The 19,250-nt window shown below is 36.1% G+C and overlaps 1 protein-coding gene across 5 annotated transcripts in view; it reads right to left on the bottom strand.

The window, feature by feature from the left end:
• The window catches only part of LOC138711762 (zinc finger and SCAN domain-containing protein 21-like), a 39,853-nt gene that overhangs the window by 12,254 nt on the left and 8,349 nt on the right, over positions 1-19,250 (bottom strand). For all 5 annotated transcript variants that reach the window (XM_069842948.1, XM_069842982.1, XM_069842964.1 and 2 more), the window contains exons 2-7: positions 18,733-18,903; positions 17,456-17,640; positions 13,473-13,527; positions 11,403-11,620; positions 5,526-5,625; positions 3,278-3,429 (exon numbers count right to left, since the gene is read on the bottom strand). In XM_069842948.1, coding sequence (XP_069699049.1) covers positions 3,278-3,429; positions 5,526-5,625; positions 11,403-11,620; positions 13,473-13,527; positions 17,456-17,640; positions 18,733-18,903 — 881 coding nt within the window. The remainder of the gene's footprint in view (positions 1-3,277; positions 3,430-5,525; positions 5,626-11,402; positions 11,621-13,472; positions 13,528-17,455; positions 17,641-18,732; positions 18,904-19,250) is intronic.

Here is a 19,250-nt window from a genome sequence, read left to right as displayed (position 1 = left end):
AATTTCAATACATACAAAAATGTTCAAGTTAGTGACAGTGACAGGCTCACAATTTATTGCTCATTTTGCACACTACACATACATACATGTGATTTGGACAGAACTCAAAACCCGCACACTACGAGCAGAAACTTACAGACTACTTCAGTGAGCTAAATGTTAGAGAGTCCATTTTCACGCGTGAGTTGCAGTCTAGTTCAACAGCACAGAGATTAGTATTGGCAAAGTGATTTATGTTCTCTATCCAAAACTGCGGACAAAATGACACCAGCACGTGCAGGGGAATGATCGCTATTTTTCTCTGCTGCAACATGTTCCAAAGGACGTGGGAAATGTTTAGAAATCTCAAGAAAGTTATGTAACACGTATTTCACAATTAAACAAATACAACAACATCTAAATATAATTCCAGTCTTGCTGTAGTGTGACATGCACCACCTTACGGATGCAGAAACATTGTTTCTTTTTTTTTTTTTTTTTTTTTAATTTTATTTTTAGCTACGTAGGCCTACTCCTTCTTCAGGAAAACAAAAACCCATCTGTTGTATCTATTAGCAAGAATTGTTCTGCAGGACTCGTCCAAGTAAGTCTCCAGTCTTAGGGATGTATTGCTTGTGTTGTAGTCAGAGGAATCCAGACATAATTTCTTTCTTATTTGGAGGAACGAAACATTGTCCTCGTGGTAAAATGTTGTTGTTGTTTTCTAATGCCAGGCATTAGACAATAAAGTCATTTGACCTCTTGCACTCCAATATTTTTCAAAGATATTATCATGGCCAGCCACTCAAGCACAGAATTTGAGGTGTTCCGAATCCATTTCTTGGTTTGAGTTGCACAATGGGCAGTTAGGGGACTGATATATTCCAATTCTATGCAGGTGTTTGGCCAAACAGTCATGGCCTGTTGCCAATCTAAATGCAGCTACAGACGATTTTCGTGGTAAATCGGGAATTAACTGTGGATTATGATGCAGAGAGTTCCATTTTTTCCCTTGAGATTGTGTTGTCAAATTTTGTTTGTTGAAGTCTAAGTATGTAGATTTAATAAATCTCTTCACAGAGTAATACGTAGATTTAGTAACAGGTCTGTAAGTAGCAGTGCTGCCCTTCTTTGCTAAAGCATCCGCATTCTCGTTTCCCAGGATTCCACAATGGGACGGTATCCATTGGAATACAATTCTTTTATTGAGTGATATTAATTGAGAGAGCATTTTAGTTATTTCTGCTGTTTGAGATGAAGGTGTGTGTTTAGAGACTATTGATAGAATAGCTGCTTTGGAGTCTGACAATATAACTGCATTCTTAAATTTATTGATGTGGCATAGAAGATTCCTGAGACTTTCACTTATTGCAATGGTTTCTCCATCAAAACTTGTTGTTCCATACCCAAGAGATCTATAAAGTGAGAAGAGACAGCACGTAACACCTGCACCGGCACCTTGTTCTCTGGAGATCAAGGATCCGTCAGTGTATAAATGAAGCCAGTTTTGTGGAGGGTATCTAATATTAATTGTCTCTAAAGACAATTTTTTCAGCATTTCAGTGTTTACTTCTGATTTCAGTATTTCTTGTGTTAAATTTAGAGTATACTCTATATTTAATAGTATTAAAGGGTATGGTTTAATTTGTAAGTTTTCTTTTAAATTTGAGACGTTGATTTTCGTGGTAAAATGTCATGTTAGCCTTTCACAATTAATTTTGAATATCTTATTTACTCGTGGATAAACCCCGTCTGTGTATAGGCCCCACCCTAATTTAAAAAAATTATAAAATAAAAATAAAGATACCATACTCTTGAACCAGGAGTTTAAAAGTTTCCATGCTGCACAAGTCAGTACAGTGGTTGTTCACACACTCATCTTATCTGCATCATGTAATTATACAGTTCGTTTCCAATATTGGGATACCTGCAAGCTTTACCCGTAAGTAAAGGGTTCTATAAACATCATCTGTTGTAAGGCTTTCAAAGTTCATCTAAACACCTCTGATTTTTATTGTTACAGCAGCCAAGAATCTGCTTCATATTATACGGAATTCAGATTTTATTGTTCTGAAATACGGCATTTCAGAGTTTTATGGCGTAATATACCGGTAATGTATTAGTGGGGATGAAATTTACGTTAATCAAGCGAAAGACATAGCCGCCATCTTGTTTTGTAGTGGGCCGACCTCTTCGGCTCTCTCAGCAAGACAGTGAACCACATTGCCGGTTCTTCCGTCTCTTGTACAGACCCCACCCAGGGTGATTAGAGTTTGAAAGTAGAAAACTGGGACGACACTTTTTAAATGCAAGTTAAAAAACACAATTTCAAATAAAATTGAAACAATGACAACAGCACTACATGTAATTTACCATACCTTACAGTAATAAGTTGACAACCCTTTAATCATGTATGTAGTACTCCTCAGAACTGTATCAAAGTGTACAAGAGTGATTAAAATGAGTTTTAACAACTACCTATGTTGCTTTATCTAAATTTAGGGAAGTACGTTTCTTTCAGCAGACAAATGTCCATAAGGCTGAAAATACGTTCCAGATTTGCACTGCTCCAGGAAGACACAACAAAAACTCAGAAAATAATAAACTGTTATTCAAAGTAACAAAGGTTTCTTCGCACTTTTGTACAACACAATTCTGCCTGTCAGTCACATTTGTTTTTTTTTTCACATTCCATTCTCTCAGATTAATGTCTATAGTTTCTTTTAATTGAGGGAACTCAACACACAACAAGTTTCCATAGACATTTTCTGATAGTGCTTTATAAGTTGTCGATAAACTCTTCCTACTTCATCCCACACTAATTCTTGTCGACAGTGACACATTCAAACAATTTGAACTTTTCATCATGTTGAGTCCATCCATTAATGATAAAAAGCATCAGTACAATTCTAAACTCAGATCAAGTAATGTATCAAGTAAATCTTTCACAGGGAGGGACCTGGTGGTTGCTATAAATTCTGAAACCTAAACAGAGCTGCCAACATACTTGTAATGAACCGCACTATATTTCGAGGAGAATATAAAACAGTTCTAAAAACATTTTCACCAATTAAAGGAAACTGGGACACGTTTCATCCTGGGCAAGGAACCCAGAACATTTTTGCATCCCAAGAAAAATTTTCGGGACACCCACCATTATCTTCCTCCCTTGCAATAGGACCAAATTTATTTTCTGAATATTATTAATTGTTTATTATTAACTGTCATTACTGAGTGTAATTAGTTATCACTGCCACCCATTTAGAGTGTGAATAAATACAGACAAGTTGTTACGAACCTGATTCTGGGCGTGTTCTCAGAAAGCGCCGGTTCGTAGTGCAACACTTCGTCCTTGATGCGTTTTATATATATGACTTTTGCTTCGTCATCTATGGTAATGATATTGTCTTCCATTTGCATTTCACTTTGCGAAACACTGACAGAAGTCACCTGGAAAATAAAAGTGGAATCAGATTGACCTCTTTCATGAATGAAATTTACACTGTGATTAAAAGCCTTCAACTGATATAAATTGGAATACTAAAATCATTCTTACACCTCATATTCAGAGTTCTGTAACAATTCGTTATGTATAGACTCCAACGGAGCCAGTTAAAAAAAAAAAATATCATACTCGTTGTTGGCAGTGAAATTTAATAATACTAGTGATGATGATGATGATGATAATAGCAGTTGCTGTTTAGTTTAACAGCAGTTGTTGTTTAGTCAACTGTCCAAAGACAGGATGGAACATCACAAGTGACACTATAAGGCATCACTCATGGGGCAACTAAGCCAGGAGATGTGGTATGGTGTCCAGTTTCTTTCCCCCTCCATTGCATACATCGCTGATTAGCTACATATTACACTAGTCAGACTTCAGATAATAAAATAAGTATATATAAATTTCAATCATAAGACACATCTGTTTTGCAAATGTTTATTTGCTATATCACTAAAAAAATATATATATATTTATATATTCCATATTCATATAGCAAATAAACATTTGCAAAACAGATGTGTCTTATGATTGAAATTTATATATACTTATTTTATTATATTACTAAGCATATCTGAAAATATAAAAATGAATTGTAAATGACAGACTTCAGATGCATACAAATAATTGTTCTTCCTCTGACACATATCGTCAAGTCAGATGTACTGCCTGATAATAGATGTACATATCAGCCAGAACCTCAATCAGAGGTATAATCTTATATATAAAAGTCAATGTGGCTATGTATGTATGTATGTATGTATGTAAACTGTTTTAAATTGAGTTAATGCTGGCAGGCATTTCGCTAAGGAGTTCATCAATTCATGTAAGTGACGTTAAGTAAAGAATAAATCTTAGCTTAGTAAAGGCAATTCGTTTTGGTTGTCTATAATTAGTTTCCGAGATTTCCGAAAATGTAATAGGTAGTTTAATTAAAAACAGAAGCAGAAAGGAAAACCCGTGCAAAGCCAGGTGGTTTTAGCTAGTAGTAGTAGTAGTAATAATAATAATAATAATAATAATAATAATAATAATAATAATAATAATAATAATAATAATAATAATAATAGCACCTTTAGTAGTAATTTCCGAATTAATGTCAGCCACCACTAGTTCCACCTACATGAATGTATTAGAATATGTTCTCAATAAATGTTACGTTTTATTTAACGACACTCGCAACTGCCAAGGTTATATCAGCGTCGCTGGATGTGCCAGAATTTTGTCCTGCAGGAGTTCTTTTACATGCCAGTAAATCTACTGACTTGAGTCTGTCGCATTTAAGCACACTTAAATGACATCGACCTGGCCTGGGATCGAACCCGCAACCTTGGGCATAGAAGGTCAGTGCTATACCAACTCGCCAACCAGGTCGACTTCTCAATAAATCTTACTACTACTACTTCGTTAAATATTTTATCAGTTAACAATTATTCAGTAGTAAACTAACAAAACCTTCAGTAAATTATTGAACTAGTAACTAGAGTGCTGAGGAATGAGTCATTATCTCGCTGGTCGAGAAACCAGAAATAATACAAATGCATGGCCAAATTTCCTTGGGAGAATTGAAAAATGTTTTCTACTTCTCATGTAACTTACAACAATTCTGTTTTCATCAAATTGCGACCTCAAAACAACAGTGAAATGAACTTGAATAAACGAGATGGTTGCATCAACACGATGCTTGTCTCGTACGGATGCAAAACAACGAACACTTCACCTGCTGCATCAGAAGTTGTCTGTTGGTAATGGCTCTGAAACACTGCATGTTTCCACTACTTGGTGTACAAAATAATAAAATCTTGCACCACGTAAATCTTCGTTTGCGAAATGCAAACAAGAATGTGGCAATTAAAGACTGGGAGAAGTGAAGAATTGCACTGCCATTGAATGACGATTATCATAGCAGTCAGCTCGTTTCTTTTGTGCTCTCTCTCAAGTGTAGCTTGCTTGTTGTCTGGGAGAACGATCATGGCTGGATTCGTCCTTTCTGTACAAGATGCAAGGTCTGTTATCTGTACACACTCACAAGTCTCTTCCTTACCTGGGACTGAACAAGAGACCCCTGTGCACTGCTCAACAGCCCAGCTTCTTCGTCATCAGGAGCAGCAGCCTGTATGCCCATGTCATAGTCGTAAATTGAACTGAAAAATCAAAATGTACCGATAAATCCATCAAGTGGCCAATAAAAACTAAACAAGACTTAATAAACTGTGTATCAGAAATTAGAATTATGATAAACTGTTACATTTTTAATACTGTACAAAAAGAGGTCTTCGGGTTTTCATTTATATTGTACATGTTACCTGATATGAATCAGTGCTCTGAAAATGGATTTTTTAACATTACTTTCAAACGTCTGTATTTGTTACTTACATCATAATGATCCGATTTAAAACTAGTACACTGATCCAAACTGAACACAACCTGTTATGTGCTACAGCCACAGTAAAGAATGCGAAATAGAGTATACAACATGTTGATTATTCCAACTTCACTGGGTGAATATAAATTAATCCAGTTTTTAAATTACAATCTCACCATACTGCATCTACTGGAAGCACTTATAATGATCTAAATGAGGGGTTGGAAAGCAATGGTGGATTGTTAATGTTTAGGTGAGGGGTTTGGACTTTTTCCATTGCTGGTTGTCACAATCAAAAAATTAAGACACAACGTTTCGAAGGGTGGAGGGGGGTGTGTCTTTCATCAATTTTTTAGCCACTTCACGCCCATCTTCTTTATCCCGTTTGGTTTTAGTGCCAACATACTGCAAATGACTTCGGGTCTTTCTTAATTATAATCTCCACTGAAGCCAGGAATCGACGATCAGTCATACAGAATAGCTGTACGTAATGATCCCAACAATAGGTTTTTTCTCTTCTCTCCTTCCTTCCACCTGAAGACGAAGGGAGAACCACCCTTCGAAACGTTGTGTCTTAATTTTTTGATTGTGACAACCAGCAATGGAAAAAGTCCAAACCCCTCACCTAAACATTAAGCACTTATAATACATAGAAAGTAGTGACGTAATAAAATTGTCAGTAAATTACGAAAAATCTAATTGTTTGAACTTACAAATTTTCATATTGGTTATCTTAAAATCAATATTATGAGGAATCTTTTAAACAAGAAGCTGCTAAGATTAAACATCTTTCCCACAGAACTTCAGATTGGAAACGGACCATGGCTACTCAGATCAGTGGTCTTCAACCTTTTGTGTTTATTCTGGGCACTGTTTTTGTACTAATGTATGTTGTTGTTGTTGTTGTTGTTGTCTAATGCCGGGCTTTGGCAACGAAGCCATTAGCGTTCTTGCTCTCCAATATTTGTCTGTGGTGGATCCATCAGGTAGAACTTCACAGGTTATGAGATGATCTTCAGTCATTTCTTCTTCTTGTTGCATAGAGGGCAATTTGGATTCGTGTAAATTCCTATTCTATTCAAGTGTTTGGCCAAATAATCGTGTTCTGTAAGCAGTCTGAATTTTGCTACTGCAGATTTACGTGGGATTTCTGGAATAATTTCTGTTTTTTTTTTATTAAAATGCTCCATTTTTTATCTTTGGCTTTGGTACATAGTGCTTGGTTTTGCTTGATTTTATATTTATTTTTAATTAGTCTTTTGATGGATGTAAAAGGTAGGCTTGTATTTGTATTCTGAATTAAATTGGATCCTTTTTTGGCAAGAAAGTCAGCAGTTTCATTTCCAGCAATTCCGCAATGTGCAGGTATCCATTGCAATTGAATTCTTTTCTGTAGTTTTTGAAGTTGTTGGATCATTTTGTGACATTCTTTAATTTGGATTGACATCATTTTATATGAATTGTACTAATGTATTGAACATCATGTTTTCATATTTACAGTGCCGGTGTAGCATAATAACTGTCTAGTATAAGGTTTATTTATTTAGTTAAAATTAGTATTTCTTTGCGGGCCACCAAAATTAAAGCAAAGGGCCGCATTCAGCCACCCTGACAGCAACAGGTCCTCCCTGTGTGGAGAAGGAACACTGCACACAGCTGGAGGACGCCAGCAACACAGTTTGTGTTACAATGGTGTAGCACAACTATGCCATATTTAACACTGTGCTGCCATAAGTTCCATGTACTGCTGTTTGGAACACTGCCCATTCTGTGTATTCTGCTCTGCTATAGGGAACGGCTGTCTCTGATGGCCAGCCAGAATTTCACTCATAACATATTTTGCAATTACTACCAAATTTACTCGCGTATTTTTCATACTTTTATACGGAAAAAATCATCTTGAAAGTGGGGCTCCATAAACTACACGAGAAATAAAAAATACACTGTTTATTAAAGTAATGCACTTTATTGCAATGTGTGTCTGTATAATTTGAAAATGGTCAAAAACACAAGTGAAGGGTACAGGGAAAAACGATCAAGGTCCATCAAAAATCGAAATTGAGTTAATAATGCTATCTTATAATGGAAAGAAAGTATTATCATGTGGTGTAGCTAGCAATAAGAAATCATCATTCTTGACATTCCACTACGTCAATTTATATAAAATCCACACATAACTAAGTATTAAGTGCTTAAACTTTAAAATTCGTTTTCCTCGAAACTTTCTAAAATGGACCTTGATCGTTATTCCCGTGTACCCTTCAAGTATCATCGCAAAACTCACAACACTGAGTACGCTGAAACGAATACCCTATTTACTTGCGTAATTTCCTTCCTTTTTCTAAAAATTCGGATAAGAGATATAACGTAAAAGAAATCCACACAAATAGATGAAATTTCATTTTCCGATCTGCATATAAAAGACATTCTTTACAATCCCAAAAGTAAGATATGGTCTAGGCTTTATTTACAGATTGAACAGTTTTGTACAAAACAGCTATTGCTAAACTGCAAGCATTTCTATTTACGGCATTTAAAAGCAATACAAATACATCATGATACTCTAACTTTCACTTTCATTAAAACTTCTCCTATGGAGATTTATAACTGTTAGCTTCTAATTGCTGAAGAAAAAATTGGGACTTACAACTAGTGACCGGATTTCTTTACTATCTATGCAGTTATCTAACCAGAGGAGGTAAATCCGCAACGAAAAGTGTGTATGTTGTAGGCTTTTCGTGAAGATCCTAGGCACACCATACAAAACCACCCTATAGTGAAAAAATACAACATTATACTTCTGCTGCCATTCTTTATGTAACCAAGAGTACTGGAAGGATGACTTCATTTAAATCTTCACATCAACTGAAGAAACGTCTCTTTAAAATCCGGCAGGTAGTGAGAAGTTGGGTTCATTTTCTATATACATTAGCTGATTTTTTTTTTTTCAACTTTATTCATTACATATTCATTTAATGAGTAATAGTATTAATATTTCAGTACAGAAATAAACAAAGGGCAATATTTTACCTCATTAACAGCTGAGGAAAACTACGCTCACAAAAATAGATTTGAGCTTACTTCTGCACGTGGTGTTGTGAGTTAGATTTCCAAGTACTGCATTCTCAATACTGATCACTGCATACCGGTTATGAATAATACTTCATACATTTAGTTCAATTTCACATTATGTGAATGTTACAATAACATGAGAGACCAACATAACCTCAATTTCTGGGGTTACACATACCTTATGCACGACCATTGCTTTTATTGGGCCTCCCTTCACACTATTTGAACACTTTTTCCTTGGATACTTGTTTTTCTAGTTCAATAGGCTCTCTCATTCTCCACCTTAATTCACGTCTTTAAAACTGGTAAATTTCAACAACAGAATACTGTAGGCTACTTCAGCAAGTAGATAAAAAAGATGAACTTTCATTAAATGGTGGCTTGAGCTAGTTACTTCATGAAATCCCAAGCCCTACATTATTTTAAATTTGTTTATAAAAGCCAGTTGTTCACGATGTGCCTAGGATGTTCCTGAAGAGATGAGTTTGAGGAAAAGTCTACAGCATATAATTCTGTAGCGATCGATAATAACTTCACTTGCCTGGTACAACCAATTCTCATTAATCACCTTATTCTATGTAATACAATGAAAACCACTAATTTACACTACATCACCATTTTGTCTGTTTTTCATTTTAAATAAAGCCTTATTCATTTTTTTCTTATACATCATTCCAGAATGACTTGACTCATACATGCTGAATATGAAGAAAATCAGACCAGCAGTTCATAGGAAATCATTGCATAGACAGACAACTGACATGACTAAACAGTTTTCAGTGCTTTAATCTTGCAATTAATTTTTTATAGCATAACAATAGAGGGGGGAGGGCAAACTAAATAAAAACTACCTCTCCATACTGTACTTCAACTTTGATAGTCATACTGTTCACAGCAATTGATCGTATTCAACCCCCACCACCTTCTGAAGGCCCGATGTAATTTTGGCTGTGACTATGTTTAGGATTGCTACTTTGACTTGGTCGATAAGTGGTTCCAGTTGCTTTACCGACGCACTGTGGATGATACAGATTCTAAGCTGAAGAATGAAGCTGACTTAACAGTAAAATTGCAAAAACACAGTGCGTGTGTGTATGTGTGTGTGTGTGTGTGTGTGTGTGTGTGTGTGTGCGTGCGTGTGCACTAATTATATCTGAGGTATGGTACAGCTTACTTGCTTCTGCTTCCTCTTCTATTTTGTATGTTTGAAATGAAATAAGAGGTGCAGAAACAAAAGAAGCAGCTTGGCTGGCTGATTTCTAATGCCAAATGCTGCAAGCTTGTACATCAGCTTGTAGACCAGTCAGTTTTTGTATCGACATACAGTATTTAAATTCTTTCAGTTTCCTACAATCACTGGCATGCTCACATGAGGATGCAGTAATGGAGGGCCTCAACATTCTCTCTTTATGAGTAGTTCAGGCAATAAATGTTAAGAATGCTAGAGTGGATGTGGTGTCCATTGGGAGAGATTTAGGCCTGGTTCAAAATACAACAGAGACCTGTGCCACACAGACTGGAGCATAAAGCCAGGCACTGGCGTGTATGAGATGAGCAAGACGATTAAAGGGAACAAGACTGAAGACTGGCAACATCTTGTTAGCAGTCTGCACCATCACCAGTACTGGTTTACCAGATACATGCGTCAGTGTGTGCGTCTCAGTTGTGTATTATGAACCAGGACTAAAACTCTTCCAAACATTCACTCTAGCATATTCTTAACCAGTTGGAGATTTATCCTTCGAAGAGGTGGAAAAATTCAAATATCTTGGAGCAACAGTAACAAATATAAATGATACTGGGGAGGAAATTAAACGCAGAATAAATATGGGAAATGCCTGTTATTATTCGGTTGAGAAGCTTTTATCATCCAGTCTGCTGTCAAAAAATCTGAAAGTTAGAATTTATAAAACAGTTATATTACCGGTTGTTCTGTATGGTTGTGAAACTTGGACTCTCACTTTGAGAGACGAACATAGGTTAAGGGTGTTTGAGAATAAGGTGCTTAGGAAAATATTTGGGGCTAAGAGGGATGAAGTTACAGGAGAATGGAGAAAGTTACACAACACAGAACTGCACGCATTGTATTCTTCACCTGACATAATTAGGAACATTAAATCCAGACGTTTGAGATGGACAGGGCATGTAGCACATATGGGCGAATCCAGAAATGCATATAGAGTGTTAGTTGGGAGGCCGGAGGGAAAAAGACCTTTAGGGAGGCCGAGACGTAGATGGGAAGATAATATTAAAATGTATTTGAGGGAGGTGAGATATGATGGTAGAGACTGGATTAATCTTGCTCAGGATAGGGACCGATGGCGGGCTTATGTGAGGGCGGCAATGAACCTCCGGGTTCCTTAAAAGCCAGTAAGTAAGTAAGTATATTCCTAACCTTCACTACAGTGGACCAATAGCTTTACTCCTTCACTTATCATCCAGGCAGGCTTCATATCCGCCCACTCACCCTCTCATTACACTTACCCTATGTCCTCCACGTCCTCTATACATATTTCGTGTTCCTCGAATGTGATTTCTTCCTTCACCTCACTCTTAGCACTCAGGTCTTCCAGGAACAGGGAGAACTCTTCAGCAGGGATTTCTTCCTGTTCTTCCTTAATGCTGGCTTGCTCAGTCCCTAGCACTGTGTCCTGCCTCTCATCAGCGCTGGTGCCCGCGTCACAAGGCTGGTCTGCGTTGTCCTGGGCAACAGAATGAATGTCTGATTACACGCTCTGCCAGATTAAATAAATAAATTATTATTATTATTATTAGAAGTCTTACTGTTCTTCCTGGAAAGAGTCCCATTTCTTCTTTGTCCAGTTATTAAAATGAGTGGTTTCTCTCTTTTTTTTATATGTTTTTGATACTTTTTGATATTCAAACAGTATGGTAGAACTTCTGTCCAAACACAATGAGCATACCATTTTCACAGGTTTTCTAATGACTTTATTGTACGCAGTATTACAGCCTGTCAAACTGCACAATGCTGCAGTTTACAGTTTATTTAAATAATACAAAATTACAATAGATTTAATCAAAGTTAAGAATGTTGTTGTTTTCTAATGCCAGGCGTTTGACAATAAAGTCATTTGACCTCTTGCACTCCAATATTTTTCAAAGATATCATGGTCAGCCACTGAAGCACAGATTTTGAGGTGTTCCGAATCCATTTCTTGGTTTGAGTTGCACAATGGGCAGTTAGGGGACTGATATATTCCAATTCTATGCAGGTGCAAAGGGTATCTGTCGGATACAGGGGGGAGAGCCATTAATCTTTCCCATTGAAGGCCTTAAGGAACCAACCTGGACAAATACCCAATGTCCCATCCCTACCTTCCCGTGGTGCAGCTGTTAGTAAGCATAATTTACAAGGGAGGGGCTACTCATCAATTAGCACTGGTCAGCTTGATGAGTTAATGACTGAATTTGGTATAATTTTCCTCTATTCAGTACCTAATTCCCTCTTTACCCTTTCCTACCCAGTCCTCTGACTGAACTCTTACTTTCTTCGACTCCGACGGCATTAGAGCATTCGAGGCCTAGGGGTTCATTTCCCTTTCCTTCCTCCTCTTTCTACTTTTCTGTTCCTAGTGCTGACCTGCTATGGCACTAAAATCGTCCTCCAGTGGCTTAAGAAGGGAACAAGATCTCCCAGCTAGGTCCAATGGACCCGTCGACCAACAGCAGGTGTGGTCCTGGGGGTTGTGTGTGAATGAAGTAGCCACCAAAACGTTAAAATATGGTGTTCACTTAAATCGGCTACAACTTGCCATTTTCACTCCAATATGAAATGAGTACCATTAAGGTAAAATTATCCGGAGGTAAAATAGTCCCCCAATCGGATCAACTAAACATCTAACAATGGAATGCTGGCGGTATAACATCAGCAAAGTTAAGAATGTCTGTGTCCAGGCCTACCAACTTCACTTTTTGGATTCAGGTTTCGCATACTGCGGATACATAGCAGCAATGTGACCCATTTTCAAGTCGCAAACAAATTCGGCAGATCACGCTGTGCATTATGTGTATCTACCATGTACTAGGATGAGTGCATGTGTAAGATGTACATGTTAGTGTAGTGCATGGGGATTGAATGAAGAAAATGAAAATGAGAAGGGAGAAGGGGAAACCCGGTGCCAGCATGTAGCCTACTCCTGTCGAATAGCATCAAGGGGGCCGCCATGCTTAACGTCCCCATCCGACGGACGAATCACTATCAACAGTGACATATGCCTTCTCTTCATATGCACTGCGGAGAGATTTGGGATTTAACCCAGGCATATTGGTGCACAATCTAGTGATTAGAAGTTGTGCACCGCCATCTCTCCTAGTCCAGAGGCAGAGATTTTACACAAAAATCTCTGACCTCGCTGGTAATCTAACCCGGGTCAGCTAGTCTGGAGGACTACCACAGAGCTAACTCAGCAGACTAAAATTAAAACTATTTACATACAAATTAATTAAATTTACATTCATAACATTCCTGCACTGTGTACAAAAATTAATTACCTAATAATGTTGTTAGTTACACAAAATCCTGAACAGCCTCACCTGCAAGTGCGTGGACAAGGAATCCGGATCTGCAGCTTCCTGAACATGCGAAGAGCTATCCACAGAAAGAGAAAAAGATTTCATTATTCATATTCCTGTGATTTCAAAAGAAAACAATTATTTGAATGTCTCTATATTAAAATACAGAAATAATGCATTTTCTTCTCATTGTCTTTGAACAGCCTTTGTATCCTAAATACACATTAAACAGAAAACAAGTGAAATATTGTTAATGAAACAAAATGTGAGTAAAATACCGCTATATATTATTGTGGTAACCAAAATATTTTCTCTAGGTACGGTTATCAACAGCATTAACGTAGTTCTTATAATAAAAATAATAAAAAGTAAGAAAATTGAAGTATCTATCTTTGTGTGCCTGTGAGTGTACATTGTATTACGTTATATCTGAACAGTGTTTGTGATTTAAAGAGAACATTAAATGAAGACTTATAATGAGGACTATCACCTTATCATAACTGAACAGACTACAGCCAACAGTCCAGCTATTTGCTTCCTAGACTGTTTTGAATTGTACATCAACAACAAATGTGGAATCTGGCTGCAGGAAAACAGAGTCCATTGATACTAGAGATAAATATGAAAAATGATTAGAGCTACGTACACTTTAGTGTAGTTCATCTATGACAATATTTTTTACGCAAATTTTGTATTTTCTTGCGAAAGTCTTAATTTGCTTGATAGACATGAAAAATGTTTTTTCTTTTATTTTCTTTATTTTAAAAACAAAATGATATCGTATCTAATTTTTCGTGGGAATACTCTGATAAATCTTTTAACTTTCTCTTATTTAGATACGTTCAGACTTACTGTCACCGACAGAAGAAATTACTTCTGCCTGCCAGCTAATAGCTTGACCACCCCTTGGGAACATTGCTTTCAGTCTATAATACAGTACCGTTAAAATCCCTCTTTCCTGTTCATAATATGAACAGGAAAGAGGGATTTTAACAGTACTTGAGACAATATGTATTCATCAAACAACCACAGTCTAGTATATACAGTCGCGAAGCTCAATACGTAGTAAATATGCAAACATTAGATAGTTGCTCACCACTAGGATCGCTAATATCGCCTCATTACAGGCAATGCAAAATAGTACCATCACAGTCTATTGTTTCTAGCACCCTCAAAACTCAAGCTTCGTGACTGTATATAGTAGACTGTGAAACAACTCTGTATATTTCAACACAAAGAAGGAATTTAACGGCACCGTGCTGCAGGCAAATGAATCTTTGCAAATTATTTTTATTCTGCTTGGTATGTGTAACAGTTGGTTGCCCAAGTAAAACGATGAGGCAAAGAACAGAAATAGGTGCATCTCCTCGTATGGTTGAAGATTTTATTAAAGTAATAACAATACTGTTCTGTGAGAATTCTGTAATGTTAGAATTGCGTGAAATGCTGCGATTCATATAGAAAGCATGTAAGAGTGAATCTCACGAAAAACTTGTAGAAGAATGCTGAAAAGATACAAACAAAGCCCTAAAGAGGCAACTAGTTCTTCAAAGCTGCTTGAAAATCTAACAAAGGCTGAAACAAAGAAAACGAAATTTATCATGGATACTACAGAAATTTTGTTAAAGGTAAGCTTTCCGAATAATATTTCTAATTGTCATAATAAACTGTACATCGAATATTAAATACACAATCAGTATTAGTGCTATGCAAATCATGACGTTCACTGTCAGGTGGATTATCCAAAGCTTTCCCCATAAAACAATTCAGCATAAATTAAACTGCATGAAATGTTAAGTCGAATGTTCACACCAATGACACACACATTATTTTATTTCGACATTATAGCGGAAATTTGATAACTTAAAAAAAAAATTTTTTTTTTTTCAAAAACGATACAAGAAATTCTTATCTTTAGTAATGTCACGAGAGTTCTGAGATTTGCCGATAAATCTCAGACCTCGAGTGACATTTATTAGGACTATTTCGTGAATAAAATAAAAATGTAAATAATATATCCCTAAAATTCGATCACAAAATGTTAATAATTGTATATTAACGAATACTTAACCTATTCAGACATTGTGAAGTTGAAATAGATGAATATCGATTACTGCAATAAAGAAATTCGATGTTATTTTTCAGTAATGCCAATTGCGAAAAGCGAAATATAGGTTTAACAATGTTAATTATATGTACTACACTTTTCTCTTATTATTATAACAAATACATTTTCATTATCTGCTGAAATCATAATTTAATTTAACAGTAACAGTGGGGACAGCTATATACCAATGCTTATGTATTCACAGCGAGACATGTTGCTACACAGTGAAGCCATCTCTGTATAGATAGGCCTGATTAAAACACGAATTTTATTACGCCATACGAAAGGCAGTTTGATCAAAGGCATTATTACTATGCAAGGTTTTTGTGTTTGATATGCGATGATGTTACATAAATTTGAACATCTGACTTTCTATTAATTGTTTAATTTCAATCACAAAATACAAATTTTATAGGCTACATTTACAAGTTATGTTATCTGTGGGAGCAGAACCAATGTCAGCTGTGCCTTATTTCGACCGTTACAATCAGTGCTACATGAGAGCATTTTTTATAGCTCGACAAACGCATTCTCACTGTAGTGTGTAACGGAACTAAATTAAGATGCATAAAGATTTTGTGTCTACATGGTGCGCCATCTTGAACATCGTCTTCACTGCGTAAATATATTAATTAATATTAAATATCAATCTTGCATTCATTGCTTTAAAGTTGAAAGAAAAGTTTAACCGTGTAGTTGCATCTTAATGTATTCATGATCATCAATTTACGGGGAAACAGTTGGCGACGACTAAACAAAAGAACGACCATTCGATAAATTGATGGCGATAAATCTAGCTGCAAAAATTATCGCAAAGTGTGACTGGTTGGAATTGAAAATTTCATTACACTTCATTGGTCGAAAATGGAATGACGTCATATAAACGAAATAGTCAACAGTAATCTCACTAGAGGTTTTGATTTATCAAGAGAAAATCAAAACTCGAGTGAGATTTAACTATTACACGATTAGAAGAAAGTGTATAAAGATTAGAAGTACTTTAACACAAAGTATTAATTGACTTAGTAAAATTCTATTTTACTAACGTCAGCTTCACCAAAACGTTTGAACGGAGCCGCCATTTTCAGTTGATTATCTATGCTGTAAAAAAAATGACGATCGGAAAGCATGTTTTATGGTACCGTAAGAATTTTCAGTTTGAAATGTTGGCAAACAAAGAAACAAACGCTACCGTAGTGATAAAAACAAACAAATGCTAGGGAAGCGATAAAATTGTGCGATAAGCAGCCATGATTGGTTGAAAAACGTTCTTTCATACCGTTTTATTGGTCAAAAATAGTATAACGTAGTAAAAGTGTAATAGTTAACATAAAAGACACTGCTCTGCTAACAAACAAAACAAATGAAGGTCATCAGTATTAATTTGAAAAAAATTAAAACACTTCACTGAAACTATATACGGCACTATTTTAACACATATGCAGTCACTGAGTTTGACATATAAAAGGACTTTTAGGCTTTCTAAGTAAATTTTTCAAACTGGTCAGTGCATCCTTTTCTAGAGTTTGTACTTTCAGTTGTAGATGGCATTGCCAACCTATTCCTTGTAATATCTGAAGGCAGATATGATGTGAAAATTTCCTAAGATCCTTGCAGCAAAAGCTGTGGATACTGTACCATTTAAGAACAGCTGGCCTGCATTCTCACAGATATTAGTCACATGTGTTAGATATTACTTTCTAATTGTTGCGTAAGGATTGTACAAGACCATTTGTTGAGACAATAAAGCACAAACACAAGTCGCATCCTCGAGTCTGGTCAAAGAGTAACCACTCATACTACGCATACACTTGTCTTCTGCTTCTATTCTACTTCTCCCACTTTGCAAACAACTCTCTCTAACACACACTAAGCATGACATTATCTGTACACACACCTTGTGGACTCTTCTGGCAGGTCATCTGGAGTCTCATTTGTGACCTGTATCTCTGGTGATTCCTGTTCTTTCTCGCTATCTGTGGTGATATCTCTTGTTTCGTTGACTGTGCCAGATTCTTCATCCGCCTCAGAAGTTACTGGCACTTCCTTCTCTACATCTATGTTGGAACGGATATACTCCATCTGTGGGTGAAAAAACAAAATTATATAATGAATAGGAATAGTGGTCTTTATGGGTAGGAATCCTCTACTCAGCAAAATATGTGATGCAAGTTAATCGTTTTAATTACTCTGGCTGTTATCATTATCATGCAATTCATTACAGCTTAACTCCACTTTTCATACTTGATCTAACTTCGGGTTGGCATTTTACACTTGTTGTAGGCTTCCTTTTCTTCAATTTAATTATAAGCTGTTCCATTATGTCTTTTGTGATTCGGAAGTGTAAAACAGCAATTCTCCTTATGAACTTAATTTCTGTGGTTTTAAGTTTTCCTTTTTCCTACCCTTCCAATCTATCTTCTTAATTTGGTTCCCAGATCCTATTATTGATTTTGCTAATCGACTGTAAATATTAATTGCTCTAGTATGTTCTTGTATTAATGAGTTTGATAATTTTATTTATGATTATGTTGTTCCTGTACATTTTGAAATGTATAATGACATATTTTATTTTTACATGACAAATCGAAAATAGTTTTTATAGCATAGACGAGTTTCTTAACACTTAACGATTTTTTGTCTGATGTAACTCAATAATGACGAAGCCTATTACATATAAATGTATTGTTTAATGGCTAATAAAGATTATTATTATTATCATAACCATAGTGCTTCTATGCTAAACAAATTAAACACTACATTAAAAATATGCTCTTTCAGATGAAATTAAAAAAAAAAAAACTATAGTGCGCCATTTAAAAATGTTCGTGATGAAGTCACAACTCGCAAAAATATTTTGTTTCGATAGAAATATTCTCTTCTAAAGGTTTTGACGTGTTAGGTTATGTCCCAATTTTAATTGCAATTATGCGTTACTTCTAAAACTCCTTGTATATATGTGTGTGCACAAAGACCAGGGACAGGGACATTTTTGTTACATTAAGTATAATAAGTCACATGGCCTATCTTAGAATTGTTCATGATGATGGTGACGATAAAATTACGATATTACGACTTGGTGACGATTTTCATTCTCAGAGATATTTGCTAGTGGTGGTGTAATACAATATTTTGTTAACAGTCTTCACACGTAAGCACAATGACAATGGTTACCATTTGTGGCTTAATGTCGGGAACTATTTCTTCAACCCGCTGCAGTATGACCTTCGGTATCTTCGTTGCCAGGTGGTACAAGACGCGCAGGGCATCCTTCTCTATGCCTTGTGGTTGACGGTACTTGTAGGGCCTCATGCCCATCTTGCAGGTTGTAGTTCCAGTCAATCCCTGCAACAACGTCAACATCACTGTGAAACATTACTTTATGCATGGAGAGGAACATTTCAAACTATGTTGTCCTTCTAATTGCTACCATCCTCACTTCCTGCCAACAGACAGGAATACCTTTCATATTCGAATACCAAAAATGAAACAGTGTTATCCGTGAGAGAGAGCATCATACACAAAATAGACATCTGTACTAGCGAGAAGAAAACTGACAAAGTGGTATTATCATTATGTGTAGTGTTTATTGTTAAATGTGATATTTTGTGCCTGATAACATTTACTAGATGAAAGTTTTGAATTTTATACCATATATGCTAATCCAATTAGCCAGGCATAATGGTACAGAA

This window comes from Periplaneta americana, chromosome 2 (assembly GCF_040183065.1).
Source record: "Periplaneta americana isolate PAMFEO1 chromosome 2, P.americana_PAMFEO1_priV1, whole genome shotgun sequence".
Taxonomy (NCBI): domain Eukaryota; kingdom Metazoa; phylum Arthropoda; class Insecta; order Blattodea; family Blattidae; genus Periplaneta; species Periplaneta americana.
The sequence above is the reverse complement of the archived record's forward strand: the minus strand, read 5'-3'. Positions and strand labels throughout refer to the sequence as shown.